The 20,782-nt window shown below is 32.4% G+C and overlaps 1 protein-coding gene across 6 annotated transcripts in view; it reads right to left on the bottom strand.

Annotated features, from left to right (window-relative positions):
• The window catches only part of Eps-15 (Epidermal growth factor receptor pathway substrate clone 15), a 69,376-nt gene that overhangs the window by 42,959 nt on the left and 5,635 nt on the right, over positions 1 to 20,782 (bottom strand). For all 6 annotated transcript variants that reach the window (XM_072534929.1, XM_072534932.1, XM_072534931.1 and 3 more), the window contains exons 3-4: positions 13,462 to 13,695; positions 4,716 to 4,886 (exon numbers count right to left, since the gene is read on the bottom strand). In XM_072534929.1, coding sequence (XP_072391030.1) covers positions 4,716 to 4,886; positions 13,462 to 13,695 — 405 coding nt within the window. The remainder of the gene's footprint in view (positions 1 to 4,715; positions 4,887 to 13,461; positions 13,696 to 20,782) is intronic.

Below are 20,782 nucleotides of genomic sequence, written 5' to 3'. Positions count from 1 at the left end.
CCCAAGTTGTGAGGCCACTCCCATAGAAAAACGTTTCTGATTCGGTTTCTTTGGGAATTTCTGTTCAAAAATTACCCCTTTAAACAAATGTGAAGGGTGCCGGGCAAAATTTTTGGGCAGAAATTGTTTAATTTTATACAAATCACCTCTTCATCCAAATTTTTTTTTTAGATTTTTTGGTTCATTTTAAACAAAAAAAGGTCTCTTCTGATTTTTCGTCAAATTTGATAGTTTTTGAGCTATAAGCGATTTACAATCTAAAAAATGCGAAAATACGCAATTTGGAGGCTTGAAAACTCATATGCAAATTATTATTTTTGATGTTGCCAAGTGCGTAAATTGAACAAGTGCCTAAATTTTAGTTTAAACATTTAGTTTCAAGATTCTGAAGAGTATTCGGGGCTTATTTCAATTTAGACCTTTGTTTGTTAAATGTTAATTATGACTCGCGTCACTAAATCACATATCAAAATCGAGTGGGAATTTTAACGAAAACTTTTTCTTAAAACTTACGTCCCATACGGTATTTAAATAAATATTGGTAACGAAAATTAAAAAAAAAGGAATCAAAAACACATAAATGAACAATTTTAAAACCAAAAATATTCCGCGGCTCTTCATGTCGATTGATTTAGCTTACTAAATGTTCTATTATCATACTGGCACACACTAGTCTGTAATAAAAAACCTGCTTGACATTGTCTAAAATTTGAGGTGAAATATTTGTATTTTTGTGTATACTATTTATGAAGCAGTCATTGTCATTTGGCTTTGTTACATACATTTTACTCTTGAGATATACCAACAGAAAGGAATCGAAAATAGTAAGGTTTAATGATCTAGATGCCCACTCGTCCAATATATTCGTAAAAATTTCCTATAGAATATAAAAATGTTGCTCCATTTTGTTGAAACCAAACAGTTTCCATTTTGTAGGGTCCTATCTATGATATTTGGATATACGTTTACAAAAAAAGGAAAAACTCGTTTAAGTAAATTTACACGTTTTTCACCTGTACAATTTCCTTCATAAAAGTGGCCCAATTATCCGGTTGCCAATAATACCTACCTACGATTTGGGTACGGGGAGTATGTTTTTAACACGTGTATGTCTTCCTCAAAATGAAAATTGATTTGTCACAAAAAAGAATAGAATTAAAACTTCACTTTCTCTCCGTGCTTCAACGATTTATATCAGGATGAGCACATGCTTTAATATTGTTACCTTCTTCCATTCGACTGGAATGGTTTCTTCTCTCTCTTCTTTTGTTAGTGTCTTAATTCCATATTTAAACGGTCTCGGCAGATTTTTCTGATTTTTAATTTGTATATATTTCGATGTATAGGTGCAAAGAGAGGCCAGGTTATGTCAGGAAAATAAAGGAACATTCCGTTTTCGGAATAAAAGTGGACTGAATGTTTAACCATAAGTTAAAGATATAATTTATACAAAAAATTTCAAAATACTATACCAAAAAGAGAAACTGGCCGGCCAGTAATGGCAAGTTCTTGTTAGCATTCAGATGGTTTCTTAACTGACATGTGCAGGGACTGGAATGAATGGAACGAGTTCAAAGAAAATGTCTGGTTGAGTTTCGGAACATACGCTACAGTATTTCAGGCGAAAGTTGCCGCTATACTAAGTTGCGCTGCGAATCTCATAGAACGGAAAGAAGAGAATAATCGTGATAAAAGAAGAGAATAATCGTGATAAAGAGAATAATCGTGATAGTCAAGCAGCAGGCACTCAGTTCAAAACTTGTGTTGAAAAAGTTTGAACTTCCGTCGGATTGAAAATCGAGCCTAGATACCAGAGTATAGAGGCCACCGGAGCAACGAGAAACTTGATGAACTGACTCGAGAAGGAACATGCAGTTCACTGAGCCATTGACACATGGGTGCCAAATACAGGGTGGTGAATCGTCAAACGGGCCATAGGGAATTCAATGGGAAATTCTAAATTGTTGAATTCCTGCTTCCCTAATTATTTTACATCAACATTCATAAGAAACTATTTGTAAAGAACTGAAATATGTATTAAAAACAAATGTTAAAATTGTTCTACAAATTAAATATATTCCAAAATTTTGTAAAAATATACATTTTTCAGGCCACCCTTTAAAGTCAGGCCACACGAGGTACAAGAATGTGTATGACATATTGCGTTTGATCATATTTATGTTTCTGATATTTGATAATACTTGAATTGCCAAAATTTTAATTTAGTGATTTATTGTTTAAAAAACAACATAGTTGATTAAAAAATGTATTCAGTTGAGGAGAAAATACCAATAGTAAAAATGTTTTATTCAGGCAATAGTGCGCGAATTGTCAGTTCTTTATTTAGCGTAAGATATCCCAATAGACCAATTCCAAGTCACTCAACAATTCAAAGGATTTTACAAAATTTTGAAAATACTGGGACCGTGATTTCTAATTGTACCTTTACAAACAATATTGCTGAGGTACCAAAAAATTTAGAAAATCAAAATGAAATAAATGTATTAACAGCAGTTGTAGAAAATCCTAGAATAAGTTCTCGGACCATTGCAGACCAGTTTAATATTCATAACTCTATAGCCTTAAAAATTTTGAAAAGGAATAAATTCCGTTCATATAAATTTCAATATCATCAAGAACTAAGAGGAGATGCTGAACGACGAGCGGAATTTTGTTATGAAATGTTAGAGAGGGCTAATGCAGACAGACAATTTTTAAAAAACATTTTCTTTAGTAATGAATGTACATTTACATTAAATAATGAACCAAATGTTCAAAATTATAGGGTTTGGTCGACAAAAAAGCCATACCCAATATCGTCAAAAAATAAATGTCTGGTTAGGAAAAGAAGAAATTTGGTTTTAAATGGATGGCTGCCCTGCGCATAATAACTGAGAGGTTAAAGAATTCCTTAAAAACAGCTTTAATAATTGTTTGATTGGACCTAACTGTAATATTAAGTGGCCTCCGAGATCGGGAGATCTAGCTCCAAACGATTATTTTATCTGGGGGCATTTAAAATCAAAAATCTATTCTGACCGAAAATTTACAGATATTGAAGCATTAAAAATGCGAATTATTGAAGAGTGTGCAAAAATAACGCCACGCATTCTGGCTAATGTTAGACGAGAATTTTACAATCGAGTGCGATACTGCTTAGTACAAAATGGCTTATTGTTTGAAAATTTGTTATAGTTTTATGTTTAGAAATTATCATAAATTATTATTAGGAAGGATCACAGTAAAACTATATTATTCTTTGATTGTTGTATAACCTGGAATTGAATTGAAGTGTATTATGATAACTTGTGTTAAATAAAGATCTGTCAGTGCTCGCACTATTGCCTGAATACAACATGATTGCGATTTTTCGTGAACTGAATACATTTCATCAATTTTATTGCTTTGTAAACAATATAACTTATTGTTTACAAAGTACTATTTACTGTTCACTAGTAGTAGTATTTGTGAAAACTTGCCTATTTTAGTATTTGTGTATAATTTAATCACAAAATAAAAATATTGACAATTCAAATATTGTCAAATATCAGAATCATCAATATGACCAAATGCAACATGTCATAAACATTCTTGTACCTCGTGTGGCCAGACTTTAAGGGGTGGCCTAAAAAATGTATTATATTTTTACAAAATTTTGGAATACATTTAATTCGTAGAACAATTTTAACATTTGTTTTTAATACATATTTCAGTCCTCTACAAATAGTTTCTTATGATTTTTGATGTAAAATAATTAGGGAAGCAGCAATTCAACAATTTAGAATTTCCCATTGAATTTCCTGTGGCCCGTTTGGCTATTCACCACCCGGTATATCTCTCGAATGGTGGAGAAACTAATACTAAGCCACAGTCGAAAGGTTATTAAGATATTAGTGGGACTGCTGATTGGACACTGTATACTCAAAAAGCTTCCGAGTGATATGGGCTTGACAGAACAGATTTTTGTCGGTTCTGTCTAGAAAATAAGGACATTGTGAAAGTCTTTCCAGTCTGCAATATCTAGAACACGGACAAGGAAAACCAAAAATATCAGGTCAATGGACTAGTTTAAGAGATACCTCTGTAATCTTTAAACTCCTATAAATTCTTTTTTTTAAGAAGTCGCCAGATAATTTATCCCTGACGTTTATTCTTAGCGTTACTTTGACAATTATTTTGTAAATAAGACGTTAATTGCGTCCCTACTTCCAGCATTGAAGATATAATACTATGGGGGGAGTCGTTTCTTGCTCTTTAGAAGAAGTATCATATTTCACTTCGGTATAGTCGTTCTTTAAGTGCCCAAACCATCTGATACTGTTATTTTATAACAAAATAGGAAGACAAATATACCACAGACTGCCAACCAAAGAAAAAAAGGAAAATGAATTTCATCACTTTATGCCTAACGTGATTAATGTTATCGTCTTTAAAATTTTTTCGACCAATTAAAATTAAATTAAAATCGAATACTTTGTACCTATCATTTCTATTATTTTCTATTACTACCTCTCTCACAGTTTTTACTTTCTTTGTAATTTTTTATTTATACATAATAACAATAAGTAGATCTTTATTAATAGCAGATGCAAGTGCTTTTAGCTCATTTTAAAGGCAAAAAACATATTAGAGTTATTGTTTTTATTAAATACGGAATTATTGGAAAAATTTTAAAATGTATGAAATAATTGATTAAACACAACTGTATGACATACCTTGTTGCCAGGAATTAATCCATTTGCTGGCTGTAACGAATCAAAGAGTTTATCGTATTTTTCTCGTTCAGAATGTTTTATAGTCCAATCCACTGCGGCATGCGGAAGAGTTGTGATCAATGGGCTCTTTGGAGGTGGAGGTTTCGTTGGTTTGGGTAGTGGAATATCTCCCTAAAATAAATAAAAACACAAATTCTTAAATTAAACAAGTTAGTTTTTTTGATAAACTAAAGCATAACGTATAATGTAGACAGTGACTAATTATAGAACCAGTATAAATAGAAAATAATAAAAAGAAAATGAGAAATATCTTTCTATCTAACTCTATTTCTATTGATCGATAATTAGGTATATAGTCCAGAGAAATAAGGTATTCCCGTGACTTTGACCAGGCCAAGTATCTGTAAACAAAACCTAAGTTTCCTGCAGTGGCTTCGGTGGATTTTTTAAATTATCAACAATTTAAAGCCAGAAAGGCACCATTTTAAACACGTTTAAAGCTATAAAATGGTGATTTTTTAATGTTGATTTACTAACTGGTTGCTTAGAAAAATGTAAAAAATATAAAGAATTCTTAATTTTCAATAAATGTTTTCAAAGTGATTCACCGATTAGTTTAAAAGTTATTCAGTTATACAATTCTACTAAGCAATAAATTAGTAAATCAACAAAAAATCGTAATTTTAAATAAACTTGTTTTATCAAATAATTACCTTCAAATCCGTTCAAAACGCTTTACTCTTTACAGGTAAACGAAAGTTCTTAAAATGGTACACTTTTGGCCACTGCAGAAAATATAGGTTTTGGTTATTCAGGTTCATAAAACTCAAAAAACTTGTCAGATATCTGGCCGGGTCGAAGTCCATAACAGGGTACTTTTTTTATCTTATTTCTCTGGACTAATAATTATTTGAGTACTATCCATCTCCACGTATGACAAAATATGAATTTATTTTCCCCCAAAAAAGTGAAGATAAAGATGAATCAGTATGTGCATGACTTTGTTCACTAACAATGCAGTATTAATCAGCGTAAGTAGACTAAACAATCATGGATGGTGTTGGTTACCAATAAAAAATGCACTCAAAAACTCTTACAACATTCAAAACAAATTTTTATAAAACACTCATTATGACAATTTGATAGAAAAGTTTCCAAGGAATGTTATATTACAACTTAAACTACGAAAAAACGAATATCTTTAGTCTTTTACAGGACAAAATTAATCGCAACGAAACAAAAAATAAAAGATTAATTTAAATATTTTTCAACTTCGTCAATAAATTCAATGATTTATTGATTTATTTTGAAATAACTTTGATAAAAACAACAACAAAATACCTTGAAATACAGTAAAAGAATAATTAAACTTTTAATCAAACCAAAACATAACCTTAAAATATGAACATTCATATTAAATATCTTAATACTTTGACATTCTTACATCACAATAAATTCACAAACAATAAATAATACCAATCGCATAGAATAAATTTTCATAACCAAAAGTCCTTATTTATTCTTCAAACAATTAAAAAAACCAATATTTCCAACTTCTTCTGGGACAAATGCACACAAATTAGAAATGTTTGGAAAGGTTTTTAAAATCCCGCCCATTGTAACGTCAGACTTAGGTAGTCCTTTGGTTGTATATTTTATGAAAATTAAATATATATATATATATATATATATATATATATATATATATATATATATACCAATCGCACACAGGTTTATCATACAACCAAAACGCAATCATAAAAATATAAAAAATGATAAAAACCGGTATCTGTCGCAAAAAAAATAAAAAATAAAATTTCATAAAAAAAATTAAAAAAAGCAATGAAGTAGTTCAAAATATTTAAATGAGCTATAAAAGTATAGATAGTGCATGTAAAGTAAAGTATGTATTAGTTGACAAACGTGTTTTTAATATATATATCATAACAATATAAACGATTTTAACTGGGTTAATGGATAATTATTTGAACTCACTTAAATCTTGCCTTGAACTATCAGTCTCAATTTTAATTGTTACTTTAAGGAGTCAATGTGCTGTTTAAAACACATTTATTTAATGATAATTATTAAAAACATGTATATTGTTCTAAAACCGTTTATTTGTCATCTCAGATGTCTTTCTCTTCGCATAACGTGTGCAGCTTTCTTGATTTGAGTGTATTATTTCCATTCCTTAATTTCTCTATTTATTCACTACTGTGGTTAAAACCTATCTCTAAACAGAAAAAGACACAGCTATATAACCGTATTTTTAAAAGCGTTATACTTTATGGATGTGAAACCTGGCAATTCACAAAGAGAATGGAACAAAAACTTCTTCTGGAAATAGATTTTTGGCGCAGATCAAAAGGTATATTCAGAATGATAGACAGCTTATTTGGTACGGTCATGCTCAGAAAACCGCCTACCGAAGTTAATATTGGATTGGCAACCATCTGAGAGAAAAAAAAACGAGTAAGACCAAAAACAACATGGCTTGATGGAATCCAAAATGCAATGTCAGAAGAGAAAGATCTACGACGAGGAGACTGGGTCGATAGACGTGAATGGAGACTGGAAACCGAAAGGCGCAGGATGCTATGTACCGGATATTATATATAATTTATCTTTTTGATGATATCGATGTTTGTTATGTGTTCTGTCCACCGGACTTGGACTATCCCTATTATCAATTTTAAATTTAAAATAAGTTCACTGTAATAAAAACTATTATTTTAATTAAATTAATCTCGAATTAAAGTTTTTTTAACCCACTAACTTTTTAATTGCTGCCTAAGTTTAAGTGTGAATAAATACTTCTATATAAACAACAATATATTGTACACATGTAAGAAATAAAATACATAATGCTAATAATGTGCTTTATTTTATTAGGGGACAGGTTTAATTTACAATTAATTCGTTGAAATTGATATGAGGTTGAATGCTCGAATAAATGAACTTTGAAAAATAAAGGCAGATATCGAGCACAGTTTTATTAATTTTGTCCAAGTACTTTCGCTCACTAGAGCATCCTCAGGGGCATTTCGTCAGTTTCGGGCTCTCCAACAATCCCAGAATGTCATAAACATAAAATTAACAATAAAGTTGAACATAACACTACACTAAACAAGGACAAACAGTTTAAAATTATTTAAAATAGTCGAAGCTACATTTTTGTCAGCAACAGGAGAGAGAATGACTCATTCTCTGAATGTATCAATTCAAGCCTCTAGGACTTTTCCTTGAAGAGTTACCGCACCGACAGGCACAGGGACAGACAATTAGACGATTTCAAAAACCTTTCGGGTCCTTGATAAATTACTTTGTACATGGAAGACTTACGCTACAAATCTCTTCCGTGATAACAGAACAACACTTAGTATTCTACCTAATCAATCTTTGGAATTTTTGGAATTCGAAGTTCAGCGAACTTTGGAATTATTGATAAGCAATAAAAGTCCGACATGTTCGGGGACGATAATATCTACGTAGATGTGGTGAAGCATGTAGATATAACATACTTAACGTTTATTAGAATATAAAATAAAGGTCAAATACCAAAGGACTAGCTAGAATCTATATTTGCACACAACACCTCGGACATCAAACCCTAAACAATTCGAAGATTAATGAGCGACCTTCTGAAGGTATTTATTAGCATAATTTTCACAAAAATAACTAGAATATAAGACGAGATGAGTGGTGACAGAGACTTAGCTTTTATTAAAGGTTTAGGGAACAGTAAACCTCACTTTTAGCTTCCGATATTGCTTTTAGCCTAATTCGACGGTCTGATAAAATCATGTCATGAACTGCATCGACATTTATCATGTGGACACAGAAACTGGCCTTCTTGATCGATCTTCAATTGAATATTTAGCTTTTTTGAAGCTTGTAATCGAATTGTTTTCGGTCGCATATGAAAGACATTGATTACTAAGGGTATTAAGAATATTGTACATCTGCTTACCTCTTAACCCCTTCCAATACGGGTACTCGAATTCACAAATTCTTCCATCAATCTATCTGCTAATAATGAAGATAAAAGAATCCCCAATTTTAGCAAATCGTCTATAATTAACTACAAGCACAGAATGATCAGAATTTGATATCAATCCGAGGGTACAACAACGCTTCTCGAAGGTACAACAACACTTCTCAGAATTTGACTAAAAAATGGCTAATTGCCTAAAAGATCGAGGCCAAGTAAGTCAATTGCTCTGAAGCTATTTTCTTGTGGCATCTTAATACAATTTACTAATTTTACTGGGAATAAGTCACAATTTTACTTTACTTAATTTACAAAATAAATAAGTCAATTGCTTAGCGGAGGAAAGATCAGCATAGATATTATTTATACTCATAAGATAAATAGTCCAGTCGAGAGACTTGATCTCTAAAAACTAGACAAACGAGCTGAATTTTGCTAAGAATATTAATTTTTGAGCTAAAAATTTGTATTAGAACTTTTTGTGTACAACAAACCGCTCTCTCAAAATCAACGCTTGAAGCAACCGGCGATTTTGAATGTCAGTCACGCGTGTGAAATAATTTTTTTAAATAAAATTTGTATCAACTCGACGGTAAAAATTCTATATCTTATGATCAGAGTGTCCTATCGACAAAAAATTCGTTTTAAAGATAGCAGCTTTCGTTCACAGTTTTTGCATTTTGTCGCAAATAAAATTAGTTTCGCGGTTATTGCCATTTTTTTATGATCCTCATGAGACCGATAAAATTAATCGCTTCCATTGACCTAGAACCATTTCTAGAGCCTAATCTTCAAAAACTATAACAGCAAATTTCGATTTGGAGTTTTGGTAACAAATATGAGACATTTGAAATATGCCTAAAAAACGCTGAAATTAAACTTTCACATTACAAACGATTTCACACGTCACAGGAAATGCTTCCACGAAGACGGCATTGGGTAGAATTTGTAGCTAAAGTTGCTAAGTTTCGAAAAAAGTACTTGTGCAATCGAAAAGAAAGAGTGTAAACGTTTTAGATCGTTTGTAACGTGAAAGTTTAAATGCAACGTTTTTTAGGCATATTTCAAATCCCTCATATTTGTTGTCAAAACTCAAAATCGAAATTTCATGCTATATGTTTTGACGATTAGACTCTAACAATGGAAATTCCATAGTGACCGGTCAATGAAAGTGATCAATTTTATTGATCACATGAGAATCGTAAAAAATGTAAATTTATTTATTTAATAGCTTTATAGAAACTGATTTAATTTACGGCAAAATGCAAAAAATGTATACGAAAGCTGCACTCTTTACCTTTAAAATGTATTTTTATTTTTGTCGATAGGACACTCTAATCAAAAGATACCGAATTTTTACCGTTGAGTTTATACAAATTTTATTTAAAAAAATGATTTTGCGCACGTAACTGATATTGAAAATCTCCAGACGGTTCAAGCGTTCTTTCTGAGAAATCTCTTCATTCTATAAAAAAAAGTGCTAATAAGCATATTCTTCCAAAATTATCTTAGCTACATTTCTTATTTGAAATATTTTTTACGGCATACAGATTCTCGGAAAATCGATGTTTTCCTTTTTCTCCACTATGAGGGTGGCTTATAGGGGAAAGCCCGGGGTAGGAGTGGCAAATTTTTTTTCGTCTTTTTTGGTGTCCCAAAATTGATATACTCAGCAAAATTCAGCTTGTTCGTATGATTTTTAGAGGTTCAGTGGTATTTTCGTCTCTGACGACTGGAGTAAAAAGCTAAATAATAGAATGTAATAGATAAGACCTGAAAAATGATCGTCAAATAAAAATTTGTAATATTCTCTACTAAAATAAGTCACTATAAAAAAATGTATCACCAGACTAATAATAAAATTTGATGTATCTATCAAGATCAGCACAGGCCAAGATAGTACAAGTTGGTCCCAGAAAAAAATTTACAACTGACCATTTGCTAACTGTTAAAATATTTTTTCCCGATATTGAGTTTTATACATTAGAGCAGTGAATAAGATGAAAATATTAATAGAAACGGGTAATCGATAACACATAACACTATTTATAGTGCTCGACATATCTTGGCGATACGGCAGGTGTTACATAAATTACCCTTAAAACGTATACTTTCAACTATTGATGTTAATAATATTGAAAAATCATTATTGCTGTTAATGTAAATGCGCAGATACTTGTATCCGTAAAAAACGTCAATGTTTTTATTGGAGACTATGATTGATTACATTGCATGACTATGTCATTGATTGCATTTTTTTAGAATACAAGATATTTATCAATGTCATACAGAATAAAAATCAAATATGATGCTGGCTGTTCAAATAAAAAATGCGACCACTAGGCACAGAATTTAAAAAACTGGTGTACCTTTTTGATCCACTCTCGTATCAATTCTTTGAGGAAATAAAGAGAAAATTATTTTAAGTTGCATAACGGAAGCGGTTTAATGACGTCACAAATACGATACTGTGCTTTAATTGTCTTATCTTGGTTTGAAGGTGGAGATAAAAAAAAGTAAATGATAATTATAAATTATAAAATCAATATCACAATAACATTTCATTTAATGGACTCGTTTTTCAATGCATTATTTTTATACATTTTTATTATTTCGTAAACTTTAATTAGAAAACAAATATTGATACCGATGTTATTTTTAATATATCTGTGTTTATTTTCATTCAAGGAAATAGCCATCTTAGTATGTATTTATTATTATACCAACACAATATGCACAATTTATCAAAATTATCTTTAAGTGTAACATTGTACTGAAAAAAAAATGTTATATACATCGTATATTCCCATTAACTTGAGAGCTTTTCGTTTTTAACAAAATGGAGGTTGAGTTGTAGGCCATAAATATTCGTTAAATTTTATAGACCATAATATTCCACATCGGAAACGTCCACCATTAAATTTAATAATGAATATCCCCATACACAACAGAAACAGTTATAGTTAGCAAGAAAAGCACAGGGGCATTATGAAATTACCCACCGATCTACCAAAATCGCCAGATAAAACGACATAACTAGTTCTTTATCTTTGTCTATGATACGGTTCCCGAAAAGTTCTGTTAGTGGGCGCTTAATAAAAAAGAGTCCAAGTCAGTATGTGAAGATTGTAGTACAATCTTCACATACAAAACAAATACGTAGTAGGCGAGCGGCGAACCCCCAAAATGATGATAGTTAACTGTAACTCGTTGGCTATCGAGCAAATTTTTTACCAAAATGTTCGTAATAAAAATCAGCACAATAGTCAAGTCGTCAGAGATTTGACCTCTAAAAACCATACGAACAAGCTGAATTTTGCTGAGAATGTCAATTTTTGGGACCCCAAAAATCATGCAAAAAAAGGGGGGGCAAAAAACCAATGAAGAAGTACTAAGAGGAATAGAGAACAGCAGGGAGATACTGGATTCCATCAAAATAAGAAAACTACAATATCTGGGTCATGTAACATGTGGTGACAGATATGAATTCCTAAAACTAATAATGCAGGGAAAGATTCAAGGAAAGCGCAGCATAGGTAGTAGAAGATGTCCTGGCTGAGAAACCTCAGAGAATGGTTTGAATGCAGCTCAACGGAACTCTTTCGGGCTGCAGTGTCAAGAGTTAGAATAGCAGTGATGATTGCCAACCTTCGTCGCGGAGATTGCACGTAAAGAAGAAGAAGAACTAAAAACATCGATTTACCAAAATTCTGTACGCTGTAGAAAAAAAATGTTTCAAACAAGAAATGTGAGATAATTTTGAACACAAAAATGTTGATTAGCAATTTTTGTATTTTTTATTGTATTAAGCATACAGACGCGACGTATGGCGTAACGCTGTAGGTGGCGTACGGCCTTTGTTGGAACCCACTACCTGTGAAGCCGGTACAGCAGTTGGACGCTGCGTTCGGCTTAGAATAGAAAGCAAATCCATTATTTATTGTATTGCATATAAACGCGACCTATGGCGTGACGCTTTACGCAGCATACGGCGTTTATTGGAGACCATCGTCTAACATTCAATATAATATCAATTCAAAATGATGTTGACTGGTAGAAAATATATACGTGAGAAACAAAACTAAAGTAAAGATTGAGGAACAAACAACAGAGCCCATCGAAATAACAACTGGAATAAAACAGGGAGATTTATTCCTGTATCTGTGATGTAAATTTACAATAGGTATAATTAAAAGGTGTCATTATATGAAACCACCTGTTTTTTTCTTCGGAAGCCGTTTGTTGTTATACCCGGTCGTACTTCAGTCAATTGGTTTATTGTATATCTTCCATTCCTGTAACCTTTTGAGTTAGATTTTTAGTGTTAACGACTACTTACGTAGCCGGGACCTACGGTTTTAAGTACCCTCCGAAGAATGGTGGCTGGTGAGTTAAATTAGAAATTGAAAAATTACTACTGTCGAAGCTGGGATCGAAACCGAGGCGTTCGGCTTGGTAAGCCAGTACCTGAGCTATGGCCGCCACATGCACCACCTTACGGTTACTGGCCAAAATAATAAATTTACGATCCTAGAGCTAATTTTTAAGGCTTTACAGTTTACAACTATATTTTGGATTGTGTCTTATCAAATAAAGTTATTGTTTTTAACATTTTATGCTAAATTGTTCCAAGTATGCTATGACATTAATATATCGACAATGGTATATTTAATTTACTAAACTAGTTAATTTCCTTTAGAATCCACTAACTACGATATATTTCAACTAATGATGTATTGAAAATTTTCTTACCATTTTAGGAGGTGGAACATCCATATTCACATTCAGTATATTGAGATCCTGTCCATTCTGCACTAATGCTACCAATTTTAAAGCAACAAACATTCCAGTTTTATCCAAACATCCTCTGCCACCAGGGTCGGACAAATCCCAAATTTTAGACAGGATAACATCGCTCAATCCGGATTTTTTGAGAAAGCGGGCAGCCTCCATTCCACCAATTGATCCATAGCCTTTTGGATCCACCTTTAATTCAAATTTATTAGTAACGAATTGTTAACACATCTTTTATTCTTAAATTGAAACAGTATTAATACAATCAAACGTTTTATTTTTATTTATTGGGCATTTATGTATTAGTACATTTTTGGGTAAAAATATCATGTCTTAAAAAAATTAAAAGTTAAAAAAATATAAAGTCTGTTTCAAAGATATTCAAAAATAATTTGGGGTATTGTGATTGATACGAAACTATTAACCCCTAGTTTTGCAGTTTGGTTTGTGTCAGGAAGGGCATCCGGCAGTAAAAACCTTGTAAAACCATGGAAAGAAGGAATACGGAAAACAGTTTAGATGCTAGGGGTTTCCCCGTAAGCGACGCGCAGTTACGGCCTAGCCTGACCTCTGCGAAAAGTGAGCTAGGGCTACCCCTTAGAAGACGGAAGAGGCCAACGAAGCTAGTAGAAGCTGAGAATTGCAACTGTCAACGTCGAAAGCATGACAGGCAAAGGAAGAGAGCTCGCTGATTTCATGCAGAGGAAAAGGATTGGTGTACTTTGTCTATAGAAAACTCGTTGGAAAGATACTAAGTCAAGAGATCTTGGAGATGGATAGTAGTTAGAACAGTCACGGCAGAAATGGAGTAGGTATTATTTTGAATAACGAGTGGAAGGAACATATTGTAAGGGTAACCAGAAGAAGTGATAGAGTAATGAGTGTCCAACTAAATACAGGCAATATCAACGTGAACATCATATGTGCCTACGCCCCACAGGTTGGGTGTGGAAAAAGGAAGAATTTTGGAGTGCCCTTGTTTGTAAATGCTCGATATTCCTGTTGACGAAAAGTGTTTTATGGGGGTGATTTGAATTGACATATTAACAGAGAAAGAGCGGGAATAGAAAGAGTTCATGAAGGTTTGGGGAAAGGGATACGAAATGATGAAGGACATAGTGTGATTGACTTTTGTAGTGGCATGGGATTTGGCTGTCATTAATACGTTCTTTATGAAAACTGAAGACCAGTCTGTTATCTATAGTTAGGTTAAGGTGGATGATGGGTAAGACTAGAAGGGACAGAATCAGGAACGTCTTGATTAGGAAAAGAGCCGGGGTGACTAAAGTCTCAAAAAAAAAATCAAGAACAAAAACTGTATTTGCAGTTTTTGTTCTTGCAGTTTGGTCCCAGTATAATTTCTGTATTATTTTTAGGTCTTTCTTTCTTAAATTTCTGTAGTCTTCGTGAGTGATTGGTGCTTTAAGTTTTCAAGGTGGTTTTGATAGTTTAATAGTCTATACATACTATTTTGTCATTTGACATTTATCATACACAGTTGCCTACAGAATATTATCAATCGAGTTCCTAATCCTAATGTTTTTAAAACCGAACAGAATATTTCCACTAAATTCTTCACATTTTGTATATATCTCTTGAGGAGTATTCAAGGGAATGCTTTTAATGTTTTACTCATCAAGTTTGTCAACCTGTGGCCTTCACAGCTATGTGCCCTGTTATTTTCGGCTACTGCAATGCATGAATGTTGAGTGCAGTCATTCAATTGATATATTTCTGTTGTCATATATTTTGTTGAAGAGCTTACAGAAATGTTTTACTTCTAGAGTAGTTGCAATATTACATACATTTTCCGCTTTTTCTAGCGTTGAGACGGCTTTCCGGTAGGGACCAATGGAATTAGTAACACCAAGTCATAAGCCACTTATCTCTTACCGTACCTACTGCTCATTCTTAGATCGATCCTTCTCCTCTGTGTATTCTTATTTAAGTTACACATCAATTTTGGATTTTATACAAATATTCTAAAATTTTCGTTTTTCTGATCGGCGCCAGAATTCGATACCTGAACGCGCTTGACTACCCGCCATCTGACCGACGGAGTTTATATTTCCGAGTGTATATTGAATACCCCAATGCAAAAGTCTGAATGATGACTTACTAACAACTAGTAAAGACGTATTGAATCAATGGATAGAATACTTTAACCACGCACTTAATATATAGGAAGAACACCTAGAAAACGAAAGAGATGAGGTAAGCGGAACAGACGAGAGAGAGGAGGAACCACCAACGATTATTGAAGTTGAAGACACAGTAAGAACTAGCTAGAAACAAATCACCCGGAAAAGATAATCTCCCAGCTGAACTATATAAAGAAAGTGGCCACTATACCATAATGGCACTACAGCAGGTCATAAATGAAATATGGACAAAGAAATCCCTCCTCAGTGATTGGAATACTTAGCACCATATACAAAAAAAGAAGATATCTTCGAATACTCTAACCATAGAGAAATTACGCTTCTAAATGCAGATTATAAAATATTCTCCACTATATTATGCCATCGATTGGCACCATATGCAGAACAAATAATAGGAAAATACCAGGCTGGTTTCAGAGGTTTTTCAAATTAAACAAAATTAACTCTTGAAAAAGTTGGATATAGAGTATGAAGTCTAAATCTAAATCTAAACTGTCTAAATCTTTTGCAAATAAAATCAGTGCATAAATCAGTGCAAATCCTTGCCTATGTTGATGATAAAATTTTATTGGGAGAACGGAAAATGCTGGACGATAGGCGTATATAGCACTAAAAGAAACGGCTATAAAAATGGGTCTAATAATAAACACCAGCAAAAAGAAGTATATGAAAATAAGCACGCAACCACAAATTCTACCGTCACTTGTTATAGACAACAATGTCATCGAAGCAGTTAACAAATTTGTAAACCTGGGAGCGCTCGTCAGTAAACAGGTGCTATTTTGGGCTCAATATCCTTCTTAAATCCTCTATTATATCGAGAAATACAAATGTAAAACTCTACAAAACCTAATATATGGTTCAGTTAATCATGGTATGTCCAGTCCTAATATATGGTTCAGAGATCTTGACTCTAACAAAAGTAATGAAAACATGTTAGGGTGTTTCAAAAGAAAAGTACTAAGGCGAATGTATGGAGCGGTGAATGACAATGGAGTGTGGAGAAGATGATACAACTTCAAACTTTAGAGAATATACCAGGAACCAGATATAGTAAAATATATTAAGAGGACGTCTGAGGTGGGTAGAGCATGTAACGCGGATAGAACAAAATGACCCAGTTATATAGAAGAGGAAGACCGAGATGTATAGGAACGACTGAAGAGAAATTCTTGAGGAGGCTAGGACCCACACAAGGTTGTAAAACCAGTATGATGACGATAATATTGAATACCCCTGTTGCTTTTCTGTCTTTTAAGGTTTCAATGGCTTATCTGACTTTTCACAGAATCTAGGTACCTGTGGGATTGTTATGGCTCTTTGTGTAATTTTTCTTGGTACAGTTCTATGTAATTTTCCCTTTTCCCACATGTTGCGTAGGTCATCACTGTTAAAATTTTGTTGTTTTGTTTCATCAGACTGCTTTTCATTGTCACATAGCAGCCTATTAATTCTTTAAATTTCTTCTTGGAAATTAAATGATTCATGGATTCTCTGTACTCTGTTCTGCCACTCATTTTTGTGTTGTGTTTTTATTTGGTTGCATATATCAAGATGTATTATCACGAGTATTGTTCTTTATCATTGTTTATGTTTGCCAATAGTGGTTTTTAGATTTTATTTAGTATTTCTTTTTCATCTATGCTTCTTCGCTTTCGTTTTACCTAATCCAAGTACTTTTACCGTTTCTTCTTTTATGTTTGTTTCAATCTATTGTTTTTCTTCACTTTGTACCTTTTCTGATTTATTTGCCTGGTATGGTACTGTCAGTTCGTTTCTTCATTTTTTGCTTTATCTTAAGTTTTCGATTTATATCGTGGTTGTGTATGTATAATAATTAAGTAGTCTTAATAATTTGCTCCAAACATGAAGTTAATTATGATCGGAGCCAATGTCTGCTCCGGGATATGCTACTACTCGGGTAATATTTTGAAATCATTGTTTGATTAATTTTAAATGGGAATAAGCCACAATTAAAGGTTAAAGTACGTTTATTGACGTTTCAATTTCCACTTCGGAAATCGTTCCCAAAATACAAACATTAGTATATTTACTAATGTTTTTATTTTGAGAACGATTTCCGAAACGTCAATAAAAATACTTTAACCTTTAATTGTGTTCAATTTCCACTTCGGAAATCGTTCTCAAAATACAAACATTAGTATATTTACTAATGTTTTTATTTTGAGAACGATTTCCGAAACGTCAATAAACGTATTTTAACCTTTAATTGTGGCTTATTCCCATTTAAATAGTAATTACTTTATTTATTTATCTTCATTTTTTGCTTTATCTTAAGTTTTCGATTTATATCGTGGTTGTGTATGTATAATAATTAAGTAGTCTTAATAATTTGCTCCAAACATGAAGTTAATTATGATCGGAGCCAATGTCTGCTCCAGGATATGCTACTACTCGGGTTATATTTTGAAATCATTGTTTGATTAATTACTATTTAAATGGGAATAAGCCACAATTAAAGGTTAAAGTACGTTTATTGACGTTTCAATTTCCACTTCGGAAATCGTTCCCAAAATACAAACATTCGTATATTTACTAATGTTTTTATTTTGAGAACGATTTCCGAAACGTCAATAAACGTACTTTAACCTTTAATTGTGGCTTATTTCCATTTAAATAGTAATTACTTTATTTATTTATCTTCATTTTTTGCTTTATCTTAAGTTTTCGATTTATATCGTGGTTGTGTATGTATAATAATTAAGTAGTCTTAATAATTTGCGCCAAACATGAAGTTAATTATGATCGGAGCCAATGTCTGCTCCGGTATATGCTACTACTCGGGTTATATTTTGAAATCATTGTTTGATTAATTACTATTTAAATGGGAATAAGCCACAATTAAAGGTTAAAGTACGTTTATTGACGATTCAATTTCCACTTCGGAAATCGTTCTCAAAATACAAACATTAGTATATTTACTAATGTTTTTATTTTGAGAACGATTTCCGAAACGTCAATAAACGTACTTTAACCTTTAATCGTGTTCAATTTCCACTTCGGAAATCGTTCTCAAAATACAAACATTAGTATATTTACTAACGTTTTTATTTTGAGAACGATTTCCGAAACGTCAATAAACGTACTTTAACCTTTAATTGTGGCTTATTCCCAATTAAATAGTAATTACTTTAACATGCCACAAGAAAATAGCTTCAGCACAATATTGTTTGATTAATAGTTAATTTGGTTCTGTACTGTGTATGTTGGACGTTGTCTTGTGTCGATTTCCAGGTGTATAAACATCTTGGATGTAGTTTGTGAAATGCTTTTTTTTACAGTGAGGTGTTCTTCTTTACACAACTGTATCAATATTTAACCGCGTTCATTTATTTCTACGTTTCAGACTATCCTATAAATTCTTTAACCACTTGTCCACACCTCACTTTAGCATTAGAGTAATCGCTGATTTTTATGTCTTGCGATTTGACAGAATGTAGTCACGCAGTTGATTATAAAATTATTTGATTTCATTTACTGAATTTTACCACTGTCGGAACAAATATCTGTATGATATTGATTGGTTTCGGCTAGTTGAATTATTAAATCGTTTGGAATAGGCTATTACATTTTAACACATTTTTTGGGTTTTTCCTTTTATTAGTAAACGTTTACTGTGAAGAGAAATGTGTTTCAAATCAGGCACTATACAGTGATGAGTGTCTTACCACCCGGCAAAATAGCGGAAAGGGTGAAGACAGATTAAGTTGTGAGATACTATGAGATAAGGCTATTTCTTAGACGTGTCTATTTGACTTCAGTCATAATTATACGGATGACCTCGAAAATATTTTATTTTAATAATTTCTGATGTTAGAATAAATGATTAAATAAATTAAGATATATTATAGTAAAAAACATTAATTAGTAGCGATTTTAAATTATAAATCTTTAAGTTTATTTAATAATAAAAATAACTAAACTGAAATATTTGACTAAACTAAAGGTATGTAGGTATGTTCCGTCCGAAAACAATTATTATATGTGAAATTGGTGTAATAGTTAGAGACGTTGTCTATTGACAAGAAGATTGGGGTTCAATTCACACCAAGGGTAAAATTTTTGTTTTACTCAATCAAAAATAATAGAAAATATGACACATATTAGGTAACAAGTTTTCGAAAAACTCATTATTTACAATTAATTCTTATTCCAATGTTATAAAATAGAAATACAAAATATTTCAAATTCAATTCCAGTTTTACAGTCTTCAATTGTGAATGCAAAATAATCCATTGAAGTCTGTTTAATGTCAAATTCATCACTAAATTCTCAGTGTTAATATCAATTCCTCTGTACAGGTAATGATTTTCAAAACAATTGACGACATTGGAATGGATGCGCGCGAACACCTACCTGCTTTATAGCTAACCAAATCATCAAGCCTTCAAGTTATCAAATAATAACACATCGAGAAGTGTTTTTTACGGTAAACAGAAACTTTTTATTGAAAAAACAATTCGTGAAAAGGATTTTAACGGTCGAGAAAAAAGTGCAAATTGTTGTCTGGCATGTGAATGGATTATCAGACAACATGATTAGACAACAATTTGTAAATATGTTTCCAAATAGGCCGGCTCCAGCACGATCAACAATTCAGTCTATTATACGTAATTTTTTACTTATGGATCCGTGTTTGCTCCAAGAGGAGTTCGCAGGCGAAGGGAGGTAAATCCAGATTTGGAACTAAGGGACACTTTGATTTGTGCAAGTATTGAGCAAAATCCTACCCAATCAACATCTCGTCTCGGAGAACAATATGGAATTCCAAGATTTAGAATAGATGAAATTTTGAAAAGACATCGATACCGTCCCTATAAACTTCATAAATCCAAAGAAATAATTCCCTGGGGATCAATATAGACGTTTAGAATTTTGTTAAACTGCAATGGAAATGTCACATCAAGATGAACATTTTTTAGAGAACGTTTTGTTCACCGATGAATGTACGTTTTCATTGCATGACCGTCACAATTTAATGAATGCTAGGTATTGGTCTCGAGGAAATCCTCGTCAGATTTATGTCGCTCGTACCCAGCGTCTTCGAAAAGTAAATGTTTGGGGAGGCATAATAGGGAATCATGTCAATGGTCCAT

Source organism: Diabrotica undecimpunctata, chromosome 6, assembly GCF_040954645.1.
Source record: "Diabrotica undecimpunctata isolate CICGRU chromosome 6, icDiaUnde3, whole genome shotgun sequence".
Classification (NCBI taxonomy): domain Eukaryota; kingdom Metazoa; phylum Arthropoda; class Insecta; order Coleoptera; family Chrysomelidae; genus Diabrotica; species Diabrotica undecimpunctata.
Note: the sequence above shows the minus strand (reverse complement) of the source record. Positions and strands in the feature narration are given on the sequence as shown.